Source organism: Populus alba, chromosome 13, assembly GCF_005239225.2.
Source record: "Populus alba chromosome 13, ASM523922v2, whole genome shotgun sequence".
In the NCBI taxonomy this organism is placed as follows: Eukaryota; Viridiplantae; Streptophyta; class Magnoliopsida; order Malpighiales; family Salicaceae; genus Populus; species Populus alba.
In genome coordinates, this window is record NC_133296.1 from 6,445,688 (window position 1) to 6,461,642 (window position 15,955).

The 15,955-nt window shown below is 30.9% G+C and overlaps 1 protein-coding gene across 1 annotated transcript; it reads right to left on the reverse strand.

Annotated features, from left to right (window-relative positions):
• Positions 1-2,850: 2,850 nt before the first annotated feature.
• Positions 2,851-10,911, reverse strand: LOC118042887 (chromo domain-containing protein LHP1). Its single transcript, XM_035050625.2, has 6 exons — positions 10,344-10,911; positions 10,069-10,094; positions 9,810-9,896; positions 7,666-8,448; positions 3,425-3,485; positions 2,851-3,285 (listed from the first exon to the last, which is right to left on the reverse strand). Exons 1-6 carry the CDS (start codon positions 10,659-10,661, stop codon positions 3,244-3,246), a joined length of 1,317 nt encoding a protein of 438 aa, XP_034906516.1. The 5' UTR covers positions 10,662-10,911; the 3' UTR covers positions 2,851-3,243.
• Between the last annotated feature and the right edge of the window lie 5,044 nt (positions 10,912-15,955).

The window sequence follows — 15,955 nt, forward strand, 5'->3', positions numbered from 1 at the left end:
AGCGGCGTGGCGTGATGATAAAGAGCTTGAGATTTAAACAGCAGATCTCGAGTTCAAGTCAGGGCGTACATCTCTTGTAAAAACCTGGAACAGTCGGGATTTTACTCACTCATCTAGGTTCACAAAATACGCCTTTCCAGGAGGGAAGTTTCCTCCTCAAATCCAAAAAAAAAAAAAAAATGATCCTAAGATCCACGTTGGGGTCCCTAGAAAATCAACTGTTGTTGTGGCGATGCTGACAGAGTGCAGAAAATGGAGTGGAATTCTTTTGTTGTTTGAGTTCGATTGTTTGCTTTGTCCAGTCTAGAGTGTAAAGTATAGCTCTTCTTTTCTCAATGTTCTGTGCTTTGCAATGGCAGCCGCAGCCCCCAACTGGACGGTCTATTTGCTTGGTTGGCCTATAAAATGTGCCGGAAAATATCAACTGAGCCGCCACAGCGATTTTGAAGGTGCCGGAATTGGTGGTTGTGGCCTCCCCAGGTCTTTCTTTTTCATCGAAAATATCAAGTTTAGTGTTACAGAACCAATTCAAGGTCGACCTGTTAAACATGCTATGCTTTTTTTTGTCTGGGATTTCTCGATTTGTTCTCCCACTCAGTCATGGGTTTTCTGTATGTTATCTTGTGATCATAAAGGGAGCTTAGCTTAGATCTACTGACTATGATGTTTCACCTGTTCTACTAAAGCAACTGGCGTCAGCTCCGGCTACCTCACTGTTCATGTCTTTTTTATTTTTCTCTCTTCTTCTTCTTCTTCTTTTTTTTTGTTAAATTCTATCTTCTTTTTTTTTACTCAATTTCATCCTTCAATTAACTTGTTTTAATTTATTTTTTAATAAAATTATCATACTCTCAAACAAATATTTTTATATTTAATTAATATTTAATTTTATAAATATTTATTTTTATTATCATATCATTAAATAAAAAAATAAAAAAAAAAATTGTTAAACCAAATGAAGTCCATGATTCAAATTGCACGTTTATCATATTAACTAGTGAAACCCAAAGCAATTCAATATTTCATCATTTTAATATTAACAAAAACTATCATTTTAATTTTTTTTTTAAAAAATCAAATCATATTTTTACTGATTGTTTAGGTTGTTTTTAGACTTATAAATTCAGCTAAGTCATGTCAAGGCAACTTTTAAATTAATTAATTTTAAACTCGAAGCTAAATAAAAAGTTAAGTCGAGAGATTTAAAAGTTGACCTGCTAGATCAGACTCTTTTTTGCCTTTTTTCTTTTTAAAAACATCATTTTTCAATTTTTTTCGTTCAAATGAATTTTTTTTTTTAATTTGATCCTTCAATGTTTGGTTCATTTTGAATAGGTCTTCACAATTTATTTCGGTTTACTTTCTATTTGATTGGTACTCAATTTTACGAATGCTTATTTTTATTATTATAGCATTAAGTAAAAAATAATTTTTTTGAAAAAAGTTATTGAACATAATGGTTGTCATGATCACGTCGCAGGTTTAGTAGGTTAAGCCGCGAAGTCGATCTAATATGTTATCTTCTTAATATTAAAATAAAAAAAAAATATCATTTTGAGTTTTGTAAGGAAGAAAAAAAAAGCATGTCCTTATTAATTTTCTTTCTATATATATAATTTACCAAGAGAAAGCCTTGTCATATGGAAGGTCTACTAACAAGTGATTAATTCACTTGAATCTGTTCGTTGGGATTCTGCCGCCGTGGTCGCTTTAATTAGGACCCAGAAAGAATAATTTGGAATGCCAAAGGACAGAGGCACGTACAAAACATCATGGCAACATCTTTCCCTATCGAGAGCAAACTTATACATGTACAAATTTTAAAAAATTTACAATTTTCTTGCTGCTGGAGCTTCGGCCCTCTGCTGCTAGAGGAAACACAGCAAGAACAGCTTGCCTGGACTAATCTTGAAACCGAAACATTATACATGCAGGACAAAGTAAAGCACAAGAACCAGCAGAAGGCAGAAGCTAAGGGTGAATTTCTGTCTTTGCCTCTTTTACAGTGCTCTGTTCTCTTACAATCTTGTAGAAAGATCAAGAGTGTGCACAGGGTTTACATTCACGGGCAAATCAGAACTTCAAGTCTTATGAGCACAAAGAGCAAGCCACGCATAAAACGTAGAAAAGGAGAGTAGTAATCCTACTACCAAACATTATACAGGACGAAAAAGAGCACAAGAAGAAGTAATGATCCCAAACCATATCCATCATCATAGCTAGAGCTACTACTTCCCTGTTTTGTACCAAAATACCTGCTGCCTCGGGAGGGAAAGCATGAAGAAATCGTGTGTATGAGCAGTAACAGTAAAAGAGGAAGCACCGTCCAGAAGTTGAACGCCACATCTTCATCACCTGCTTGAAATAGTGGCAGTACATATTCCGCAAGTGACATTATCATAGGGCCAAAGATGACCAGACCCAGGACTCCCACCATTAGAGAGGGTACTATTGGTGATGGCCCCATTGGTCTTTAGTCTTTGGGATTCTCCTGCTTCAGCGGATGCACGGGAACGACCTTCTTAATGGTTGACAGAGGAACTGTAAGTTGTAGTTGGAGATGACAATCTGATTCTTTTCTTTGGTTCAGTATGATTAGTTGACCTATGGCAACCTCCTCGCCTAAAAAGACCTCTAATCAGATTTATTTTGTATAATAAACGTTACAATCAAGGCCAACCAAACCAACTAATCCCAAGACAAATTAATTACACTTCTTCAAGGACATCATAGTCATCCGACAAGAGGAGAAAAAACCGATGGACCATTTCCTTTGTTTAGTTCAGTGGTATGACACAGTTATCTTCGATGCTTCCAATGAGATCAAGCTAAACCAAAAATGATAAGAAATGGAATGATAATGATGTTCAGAAACATCATCCAGCTGATTCATATCCAAAAGCAATACATAAAGTTTGTTGTGGAAGAAACAGACGTGTAGAGAGAGACTGATGACAGCACGATTACAAACTATGTGAACTTCTATTGTTCTAGTCATTGTCATGTAAAATATTTAGATAACCGTAGTTAGATGATATACAAAAACCTAATCATATGTGGGGGAAACGGTTGAAAAACGATGCACTGTAGGTATATCAATTAGTTTTACATTCCTGAACTAAGACAACACTGATCGTCCTGCACTGTCTCCTGCAACTACAGAATTACAACACTGTACACAGACAAGAGCATACGATGGTGCAGATCTTCATATACAAACTTCTGTCCAAAATTCCCATCCAATCATGTACTGTATTTGAGATGTTGCTCATAAAAGTTGATTAACTGCAATGAAAGAAAAAGGAGTAATAGTAAATACAACAAAAAAATCATAAAAATACTAGTGAAAAATTCATGAGTTTGAAGTAGGGCAACGTGGACAGGGAAGAAACTATACATGATCAGCAACATGATAATCAATTACCAGATGTGGATTATTTGCCTTGAGAAACTTGTTATCCACTGTTACTTCTTGTCCATCAGACCTGCAAAGTATGCAACCACTTGAAAAGATGACACTATGCTGCTGGAAAAAACATTTAACAAACATAAATCCAAAATTGCAGGAACCACAATCTATACATAATAAGAGAGCTCATATGCTCTGGACTTCTAAACTCTGTTTATATGAGAATAAGAACAAGGATTCACTTAAGTAAGATTTGACCTATAAAGCTGTGTGTGTGGATGATTTTACAGGCAGCTAAGAGCAGATTGCTGTATTTTAACTATTATTTAATCATTCAGAGACAAAGCATTGATGATTTGTATATTGATTAGGGCTTTGGAAGCAATGCTTTTAGGACAGCTTAGCATAACTCTAAATGATACATGTAGGGTGTGATGACCGGGGTGTCACCCGAGGTAGTTTTTCAACAGTAGCAGGCTGAATTTTTGGAATTTGAGATGCTATTGCTGGAAGAATGGATGGGGCTTATGTGGCAGGCTTTAATGAATTAAACAAAATACTCAATTCTTTCGTCAAAGATTTATGAGAAAAACCAGAAAATGGGATTGACTACAACGTACTGGCTTCCTCCCCCCCCCCCCAACTAATTCTCTTTCTAGAATCAACTCCTTTCTGTCAGTTTTTCCCAATTGTCCACTTATCACAAGAGGAGAAAATGCACATGTGGTTAACACAAAGCATGTCAAGTGCAAGCCATGTCAGCTTTTGCCATTTCAAGGATGTTAAATTGACAAAGTTGGGTACAACAAAAATAATTATAAAGTTGAAAGAATCATTTGTAAAAAGTGATAAAACTCAGGGGTTGATTTAATATTTTGTCCCATAAATTATGATTAAGGCTAGCATTATTAACACAATAGATCCATTTACACATTCACAACAAAGTTAAATATAGGATTTCATTTCTTTCTTTTGACTTGATGCAATGGTGTTTTTCCTACTCCACCAATCGTCGATCCCACTCCAGTATTTAATAACCAAATTTAACCTTCATTTCGACGAGCCACTTTTTCTATTAAATGGTCAGATTTCATCCTTATCGACTCTAAACATAGTAAGGCCAACATAATTTCTTCCAAAGAAGCCCAGCATAATTTGTTTGCAATACATGTAGTGTCTTCTAACATTATTTGACACTATAAGTTATTTTTTGAACTCATTTTAATAAGTTTTTAAGATTTTCTAAATTTAGAAGTAAATATATGGTTTAGATTTCATAATTACCTAAAATAATTTTTTTGTGATTAAAATACTTATATAAAAAAAGAATTACATGAAAATTATTTTTATAATACTATGCTGGTTTAGCTTTTATTCAACTACAACAAAATGCCACATTGCTATAAAATTATAGCTAAAATTGCTAGTTTTACAATCAAAATTAGCAATGTAAAACTTATTTGTCATAAAATCACAATTTACTTTTCATAATATTCTACAATATCAAAATTTTATTTATAAATTTTAAATTTCAAGATATATTTTCTATTATTTCCTTTTACATTACGTTTAAGAGGATTTTTATAATTGATATTATTGAATTTCAATTGTACTTAAAGAAAATTATGGAGTACAGTTAGTTTAGTCACTCAGTAATTCTGTGACATGGAATTAACAATTGGAGGAGTAGGAAACATCACCCTTGACTTAAACATAAAAAAAACCCTGAACTCATTTGAAACCAATTCCTCAACTAAAATTCCCAAACTTCACCAGTTTGACACTTTGATTTGTTTGTGGACAGAGTCGAGGACCGAGAGATGATACTGTGCCTGACATTTAAGTGGTTCAAGCCATTGCAGGAGAAATTTAAAGCAAGCATTGACAATGAGGCAGGTTATGGGTAGTAGTGAGGTTGGCAAGAGAGGGGCAATTTTGAAAAGGGAAGATTTTTATGTTTTTTTTTTTATAATGGAATGTTAGGTTATTATTATTATGTTTTACGAGGAACATGATAGCCACTCAAATGATGTGTATACTTCATTTCACAATAAACACAATTTGTAACCTTTAATGAAGTAGACACTAAGATAAGAAATATATATATATATATATATATATATATATATATATTTATATAAAAAAAAAAAAAAGAAGAAGAAGCCAATTCCAAAGTATGAAACTTCAACTACAAAAAGAAGAGAGAAGAATTCTCTGAATTGTTTGAATCTTGGTTGGGAAAAAATAGTTTGAGGAAAAATAATGTGAATGCAGCAATATTTGGATAGCATGTTAAGATTGAGTGGTTTATAAGAGTACAGAGTTTAGGTAGTGATAGGGTTCAATTATCGACCCACCAACTGTATATAAATAGCTACTCTGTTAGAGTTGAAAAAATTAAAAGAGTGGTAACTATTTCTTTAACATTCAAGAACCTTTACGATCATTATCAACATTACCTAAAGTACTATTGGCATTGGCTGCTTCTTTTCATCTATCTGCTCTTTGCTCTCTCTTGAGCCCCAGTCCAACTGTTTTTAAAGTTTCCTCTTTATCTTGTCTATAATAATTTGTTTCACTAATCTCTAGCACGAATACATCCCTATACTTAAATATTTTTTATAATAAGTGAATAAAATAAAATAAAAGCATAAGTGTGCAACCCAAGGTAACTTACTGTAAAGAGAACCATCTCAACCAATAGTTTAAGGTTTTAGGTGAGGTTCCAGGATATGATTTATATTATTCTCTAACACTTCCAAGTTAACCATAGAACAAAAAAGAATGAAAGTTTAAAACCATTTAACCATTTCCAAGAGAAAAGGGAAAGAAGGAATGACAACATAAAGGTTACAGATGACCAAGAAAACATTTTCCTCAAAAGCCCTCTTGTTGTAGTCCACCCATAAAGATTTTGCGATGCGCGATGCAGTCAATGAGAAACAAGCTTAGAAACTTTAGCATTTAATCTTTGATTTTGTATATTTTGGTATTTCCTGTAAATCTAGTCTATTTTAGGATTTTTTTTTTTCTTGCTCAGGAATATTAATACTACTTAGATATCTTAGCTTATTTAGGAGCTAGAAATTTTCTATTTCACTCTTAGTTTAGGACTAGAAGGGCTTTTGGTGCCTATAAAAGCAGCACTTATTCTGCGAAACTACAGGACTTTGAATATGGAATTGTTAGTATTTGATTTAATTTGAGGGTTGCGCCCCCTCAGAATCCAAGGAGGATTTTTAGTCTACTTGCCCCTTGTCCACTTCAACTACCGTGTGGTCTGTCTTCCTCTTCTCTTTTATCTAAGCACCCTTCTTCCATCTCTTACAGCGACAGCAATCTTGGATTATTCACAACTATAGTAAGAATCCCAAACCCTACTAAACACATCCTTAATCAATCTCAATTCTACATCCAACAAACCCTAAGCCTAATTCTCTAAACCTGGCTCATCATGAACACTATGTGGGGCAAAAATCCAAGTTGACCGTCATTATTTGTTAAAAAGGTAATTGTGCCTCAACAAGCTATTTCAGTCCTCTCCTTTCAAATCAGTTCCATGCAGACTACCCATGATAAAACTAGGGTGTTAGTTAACATGAAAACAAAAGGAGAAACATTAGTTATCATAGCCGAAAAGAACCTGCAAAGCAAGTGATACAATTATAATTCCAAAGGATACAACCACATCATGAACGGCCCATCTAAAAGAGGCTTTAGTGATACTGGCTATTCTCACTTCTTGTTCTCTTTCCTGTTAACTTCCCTGCACTTCCATGAAATGTTTTGCTACATCCAGCTCATTTAAAGATTTTCTTAGTCCCTCAAACCTTTCCGCACTATGGCACTAACCACAAACACCGACTCTACACTATAACAACTATTGCACATAAGCATTACCCTCCCAATCCTGGGATTACAGCAACGCTTGATTTCTTGAGTTGAGTACGAGATCCATTAAATTTTGTGGCATGAGATACTGAAGCTCTGTGGTTTTCTATTGAGCAGGCCTTCATTTCACTCTTTTACAGGAAGGTCTCCCATTAATGCAATGTGGCCAGGAAGAGATGTTATAATCGATAATAGGCTATGTACATCTTAAAGGCATGTATTTTCTCAATAAATGATGGTCAGAATAAATAATGAAACTCCAGCTATTCTCAAAATGTTAGTTCCACCATCAGAAGCATAACAAGAAAAAGATATCATTAAATTTCACACAGTATAGATCTTGAAGTTGGAGTAAAATGACATACCTTAATGCACGAAAGGTTATCAGCACATCCTGGACATTGTCAAACACAGAGGCTGAAAAGCCTATAGGCTTGAGGATCTTGGTGATAGCAAATGCATTTATGGAATTTTCAGTCATTGGCAGGTGACTTGAATTACCCCAAGTTAAACTAGGATTTTCAATCCCTGGTTGTGCAGGTGCACCGGTAGAGCCAACTGAGAAATTTCCAGACGAATTCGGTAAGAAAACTGGTTCGCACATGACAGAGTCTTTTTTGAACCTCTTCACAGAACCAGACTTTCTTTTCTTAGCACCTGTGCATCGACTGTTCTGAACAAGGTCCACATAATCAACCTTGGGAAGCCCATTTGCAATACCATTACCTTCTGAAGTCTTTTCTTCTTGGAAATGTAATGTGAACTTATTTGTGTTTACATCAATGTTAGGAATTGTTCCTCTAAGCTCGCTAAGCTTTGGATCATATTCATTATCCTCTTTCCTTTCAAAAATATGCTTTGAACCGTTTATGGACCCATTCTCATCAGTTTGCTTGGATGTTTTGATGTTATTTACATCTCCATTACTCTCTCCTCCATGACCTAAGCCGATAAATTGAGAGGGTGAAGGTAGATCGGCAAGCAATGAGTTATTGAGAGGAGCAGAAGGGAGATGTTTATCCGCAATACTTACTTCAACATCCATTACATTGTAGACAGCAGAGGAACGTGGCTGCTTCTTCTTGGAGGGAGTATGCAAAGCCCCATGCTTGCGTTTCCGCTTTCGTGAAGATCTGCCTGACCGCAAGCTTCAAATCCATCAGACAAATAACAGAAAAGGGTTGGCAAAAGAAAAAAAAAATACAATTGTTAGTAAATACGGAATAGCATTAAGTAAATATATATTTTAAGTCATTTTGACTGCCAGAAAACAAAAACTCAAATAAAAGTAATTTGACACTATATTTATGCTCTTTGCTTCTTATTTGCCACAAAGAAAAAACAAAGTTGAAGGTTAGCCAAGCCAACATCTCATTTATCACTTAGATTATTTGAATGAATGTCACCTAGAAAAGGTAGCATTTGGTCGCTATTTTGAAATAAAAAAAGACAAGAGATAGCTAGAACAAAAGGGACAAGACAGAACAAGAGACAAAAACAGAGTTGTGTTTGGTAGTGGTATACAAGACAAAGTGAATGTCTCTTTATTCTTTTTGATTGATGCAGGTCAAGACAAAACAAAAAAATGTTTGTTTTATCCTTGATATAAATTTCCATCTAACTTGCAATGTTTGGAACAATAAATAGATAGCATTATTTTCACTTTATTCTATAATACGCATTAATTTTATTAACTAACTTAAAACGGTAATTTCTCCACCCATCAAAGTGATCTTAAAAAGGATTTGAAAATATCATTAAAAAAAAAAAAAATCATTGTTAAGAAAACAATACAATTACATTATAATTTAATCAGTCATTAAATCATTTCTCCAATATATTTAACAATAAAATAAACAATTAAGCAAATCACATATCAAATAAAAATGCATGCACCAACATAAAATTAAAATCTAACTTGGTTGAAAATACAAGATAATAATTTCATCACAAATGCACTTTTTTTGTTCTCATTCAATCTCCCACTTTTCATCATTAAATCCAAATTGTTAGAGAACATGACTAATTTTCATTTCTCTACATTATATATGTTTTAATTATTATATTTTTTTTTCATAATGATATTAGTTTTTTACAACAATGTTGATGTTAAATACTCTCTCTCTCTAACTTTATATTTCTCATATTTCTTATGATTTTTTTTTTTTTTTCCAGTTTTTAGTCTAATGATGGAAATTCAGTTAATTAAAATAAATGGTTCCGATACGAATGTAAGGATATAAACTGAAATCACGAGATGATTAAAAAAGACATTTGTGTAAAAAAAAAAACTTGGTTTTGTCTCTGTTTTTATCCTTCCTTTTTAGAGAGACATAAAAATGACTAAAAATGTCCTTGAGATACCCAAACTCATTTCTATCCCAGCTATCTCTGTCTCTTTGATTCTGAAACAATAACTTAACGCTACCTAAAAGATACTTATCATTTGCTTTGATATTCACAGCAACCAAACAATCTTAGGAAAATAAGGGAAAGAAAGCCAATCTACCTCTCTTCAAATGCATCAATGACGTCAGAACACGACTGCAAATTCTCCAAGGGCTCCCAGGTGTTTGCTGTTTCAGGCCATCCTCGCCTTTATAACAAATAAAGCATATCAGTCAAGAAATTACCTAGAATCAATAAAGTGGATTAGTTGCTCCTTATATTAGTCCTACCATCATGCCATACAAGGTAAGAACCAGTAATATACAAAATTGGAAGCAGAAAAATGTAAAACCTTGATGGGATATAAGAGAGACACTCACCATTTAATAAGATACTGCAGCTGACCCTATTTTTGCAACAATTGGAGAGTCATGTGCCATCATCATCAGCCACAGTTAGCAGCACAAACACACACACATAATCAGAAAAATTATCAACAAAAAAAAAATAAACAAACAAACAAACTATTGTCTTCCATTCTAAACCTCCCCACCAGAAAGCAAGAAGTCCAAACAAAAGAATTAAACACAAGATTCTAAACAATGGGTGTATCATAATTTACAATAAAAAAACATAAGAAAGATGTGAATCAGACCTTTCGTACTCGTTTTCGACGAATAGCCTCGATTTCGAAGAAACCCTCATCAAGTTTTGTCCTTTCTTCATCAAATAAATTATCTTTCTCATCTTTTCCTTTGGGGTCCTCTTCCTCTTCCTCTTCATCATCATTATCCTCTTCCTCTTCTTCTTCTCCTTCAGTTTCCTCTCGATTCTCCCCATTATCAACCCAATTTATCTCCTTTTCTTCACCAATATTCCCTTCCCTCACTTGGGTCTCAATTAAACTGTTACTACTGCCCTCTGCAGTATCAGCCAACACTGGATTTGCTGTTGCCTTCCTCTTTCCCTTCATTTTTTTCAAAAAACTTTGATCCTTTTTGGAGGGAAATGGAGGGGAGAAAGGTGATTTTGTATTTGGAGTTTGGCTTGGAAATATGGATGGCAGAGTTCTATACCTACCGCTGTGTGTGTGTGTGTGTGTGAAAATGAACGTGAAAGAGGGAGAAGGACCTGACCTGACAACAAAACAGAGGTCCCTTTGCCTGTCTTCGTGTGTTCTTTTTCTAAGATTAGATTTTCTTTTCTTTTCTTTTCCTTTCTTTTTGAGAGTTCATAACTTTACCCTATCCATTAAATTATAAATTAATCTCTCTAATTTTAAGAAATAAATTAATTGGTTCCTTTATTTCAAAAACTAATTTTTTTTTTTCACATTTCAAGATTTTCTTCTACATTTTTTTTCTTTTTGAGATTTTAAAATCTTGCTCCAATCGAGTAAATTATAAATTAGTCAATGAATTAATTAGTTTTTTTGCACTTAATATTACTCTATTATAAACAAATGTCTTATTTTCTCGTAAATATTTATTTCATTTCTCAAAACTATAGAGATTAATTTATAATTTACTCTACCCCTGCGAACAAACCTATCCAATATCATCCCTTCTCTTTCTCTTTTCAAAAGAAAGAAATTCTTTCAAATTATAATGTATTACCATTTATAGGTATATTTATTATAAAATTTTACTTTTATGTTTATAAAATAGAATAAATAAATGTATTATCATTTACTACGTGGATCGGATAAAAAAATTAAATATAACAAAGTATATCTAGATCATAGAAAATTATTTTGTCTTGCTATTAAATTCGACTTAACGGATCAACCTTCAAACCTCTTGACCCAACATCTTACCTAACTCAGGTTTAATATTAAATCACATGAGAGTTGTCTTCACTTGAACTAATTAATTTAGCCAGCCTAAAACTAATGAGAACTAGTAATAAAAAACTTACGGATGAAATTGATAGGAAAAAAATATATTTTGATCGAACTCCATTGCATAACCCAAGTTTAAAATTAAATTGTATAGTGAGAGTTATTTTAATGTGACCTAGTTGACTTTACCTGTTTAAAAACAACTCGGTTAACTAGTAAAAAATATATAAAGAAAAAATTAAAAGAAAAAAAGAATGAAATTGTTAGAAAAAATAATATTCTCAACCGATTTAATTATCTAGCCTGGATTTAAAATTAAAATATACAAAAGTTGGCTCTACGTGACTAATTAATCTAGATGATTCAAAGACAAAAACTATTAAAAAAAAATAAGTATTTGCTTTTCATACAGTGAAGCAAGTGTTTTAAATTAAAAAAGATATTCAATATTTATAAATAAAAAAATATTCAGATTTTTTAACATGATTTTAGTAATAAGAAAAATCTTAAATCCTTAACTCAAAATATAATACATACGGTTTAATAAATCAATAAATACTAAAAAGATATTTCAACATTAACCATTAACAAATTTATGCAGATACATTTATCTAATCATGTGGAAAAGCCCTTTAATTTTTTAAAAAAACTTAATTATATAGAACTATATTTTTTTATAAAAAGAGTTTTTTACATAAAATTATTTGTTAGTAATATCTTTAACTTTTTAAAAAAAAAAAAAGAACAAATATATGCTAATTGCTTGAAACATCTAAGGGGAAAAAAAAGATAGAGCAATAACTAAAACTTATTTGTCTCATCAACGTGCTCTCTCTTTTTCTTTTTTCTTTTTTTTTTGAAATTTTCATCACAATATTTTTTTCTTAGATAATATTCAAGCATGTTCCAAATTCCAGTTCTAAAAAATAACAATCATATTGAATATAACATGGTCACATGCAAGAAACTCATGAAATCATTATTCTTGAAAATCGTAAATTAAGCTTGAATAAAATAATATGTGAGTGTTGACATGATATAATTTAGCTGATTTGATTAGTCTAAAAAAACCTAAAAAAATTGGTGAAACATGGTTTGACTTAAAAAAAATTAAAGACGACATAATTGCTTTTTCAATATTAGAGCAATGACATATCATATTAATTCATCAAACTCCCATCCTAATTCATTGATCTGATTGGGTATAATGACTCTGTATTTTTTTAAAACTATTATTTATTTAATTATAAGATAACAAAAATCAGGCAACCACACTAAAACAATCAAATAAAAAAAATAATTATTTGATTAAATAGAATTTAATAAAATAATATCTTGAACTATTAAAAATAGGTATAAGGTACGTAGGCCTATGTGTTTGAGTCTTTATTTTTTTTTTCTCAAATTGAATTAATGATGTGTTGTTCATCCAATTTTTTTTTTTTTGTAAGAACATATAACGCATTGTCTGTGAATCTAGATTTTAGACACCACATAGATTACTAGAAAATCAAATAGTCCATTTTTTTTACTCAAAAACTCGATTTTCATTTACATACATATTAAAAACACTCTAATAACAACAAGAAACTAATTCTTCAACTAAAAAAAACCCTATAATTGGTTCAAAAACATAAAATCAAGTTGAAATAAAAAAATTTCTCTCAACCCCAATATAATTTTTGTAAGCAATATAAAAAGTTAAATACACTTCAACAACACTTTTCTCATTAAGAGGAACACTTCAACATCAATTTTGGTAATTGTAATTGTTTTCAACTAAATCGAACCAATCAACCTTTTTTTTTCCTTTCATCTTTTTACAATAATTTTCTTCTCTCATTTCTCGAGCTTAAAGACTAAAACATGAAAGAAAATAAAATTACTTCAAAAAACATGGAAAAAAATGAAAAATCCTTAAGGAATAAAAATGTTATAAGCAAGCCCCAACAATAGTAAAAAGAGAAGAAAAGAAGAAGAGCCAGAGAATTTGTTTGTATCATTTTGATCCGGTCTTAATTATCTTTATTGAAAAAAGTTAAATTTAATTTTTTCCAAATCAATTATCAATTTAATGTTAAAATAGTTCTTAAAACATTGTGAGAAATCATTTCCAAGTTAACCAAGCGAAATTACCAATTCTAACCTTAAATTAAGTAAATGTGAAAGAATCACATTGACAAAAAAAAAAAAATTAATTAAAGATTTGTGAGCCCTCTTTGTGTTTTTTATTTTTAAATAGTTATTTTTTCTCTAACAAAAAGTAATTCTTGATTAACAAGTCGGATATTTCATGAAATCCTGTAAATAAAACAATTCTTATAAACTTGATTTTGATGGTGCCTTCTTTGACTTGTACATTCCCTATATGTTTTATTTATTAACAAAATAATAAAAGTTTTGGCTATATCACTCAAGCCATATACACAAAATACTATTTATTAAAATAATTCTTTTTTTTAATTTAACTCTTCAACAACTTAATATTTATTTTCTTCAATTTTATCCTTTAATATTAGGTTGTTTTAAGAATTATACTTCATAATTTTTTTATTTTCTTTTTATTGGGTTATATACTAATATCATGAGTTCAATTTTTTTTTAACCTTTAATATTATATTTATTAGAAGTGGGGCTTCATAATTTTTTCAATCTACTTTTTTATGAATTTATCTCAATCTCATGACCTAAATCATGAATTTAATAGGTTAACTCGAGTGAAATTGAGTTATTTTTTTGGATTGCTTTTTTAATTGTTTTTTTATATCATCCTTTAAAATGTTGGATTGGTTGGAAATTGAGTTTCATAAATTTTTTTTATTTATTTTTTATTAGGTTATTTTATTTTTATGATCCAAGTTACAGGTTTGGTAGGTTGTCTCTATTCATTTTTTTGGTACCTTTTTAATTTGTTTTTGTAATTTTTTTTCATTTTTACTTCCCATAGGGTTATCCTGATTGGGTTGAACTGAATCTTAGGTTTGATAAGTTGACTTAGGTTTACTTGGTTTATTTTTTTATCTTTTTTAATTGAATATTTTTTTTTTGAATGTCACCATCTAACAACTCAATCGTCTTTTTTGTATTTAGTTTCTTTTCAAATTTAACTTCAATATTAAGTTGTTTAGAAATAGGGCTTCATAATGTTTTTTCAACTAGCTTTTTATGATGTTATTCTGGTCTCATGAGTATAATTTATTTATTTTTTATCGATTGCGACCTTCAATATTGGATCTATTGAAAATGAAGCTTCGTGATATTTTTTATTTGCTTTATATAAAGTTATCACAATCTCATAACCCAAGTGGTGAATTTAACATATTAGCTTGGGTTAGACTTGGATTGTTTTTTTTTTTTTATTGATTTTTTAATTTCATCATTAATATTGAGTCAATTAGAAATTGAGTTTCATAATTTTTTTTTTTAATTGCTTTCTATAGAGTTTATCATTACTGCATGACCCAAGTTATAAGTTTGGTAGATTAATCTAGGTTGACTCGGTTAGTTTTTTTTTTAATCTAATATTTTCTTTCAATCTTATTTTTCGATATTGAATTGATTAATAATTAACTTTTATAATTTATTTTGATTTACTTTGTATAAGGTTATTATTATCTCAGGACCTCGGATTCTTAGATTTGACAGTTAATACAGTCTATCTAATATATTATCGTTTCAATATTTTAAAAAAATATCATCAATGCGTTATCATATCAATATTTTAAAAAAAAATATCATCCAGTATATATTATATTTCAAGTTTATGATTAATTTTTTTTTTAAAATTCAACAATACTTAAAATATAAAAATAAAATTAATTTGACCCGTAACAAAACATGGATAAATAATTAATTGTATCCATAGTTGTGCAAGAAAATCGTTTTAAAAAACAACCTACTGAGAGAAAGCATGAGGAAATATAGATTGAGTTTTTCACGGTTGTGAGAGTGACTGGGCTTATCACTGGTCTAATGAGTTAATGGGGTGACTTTCATACTTCCTTTCAAAATAAGTTTTTTATTAGAATAAAAAATCCTATGATGTTTAAGTTAGTTAATGAAAAGGAGAATGTTAATGTGAAAATAGTATATGAAGCAACATGAATATGTGTGGAGAGGGGAGTAGAGCACGAGTATGGAATGTAGCTTTGTGGCCCTGTGGTTTGCTCTATTGTTTTATATTATGTTATTTTTCTTGTATAAACTTAAATAAATTTATTTAATGATTCAAAATATTTATAAATTTTTATTATGTAAATTTATCTCATGAAAAGTAGTATAATCATGAAAAATGCTTACAAGATAGCTGATGGTAAACGGAGAAAAATGAGTCATGGCTTGTCATTTGTTTCAGCTCCTTAGTATCTCATTGGTGGCTGGGTTGGTACCCTTTACGGTGTCATGTGGGTGGTGGTGGGTTGCCGTTA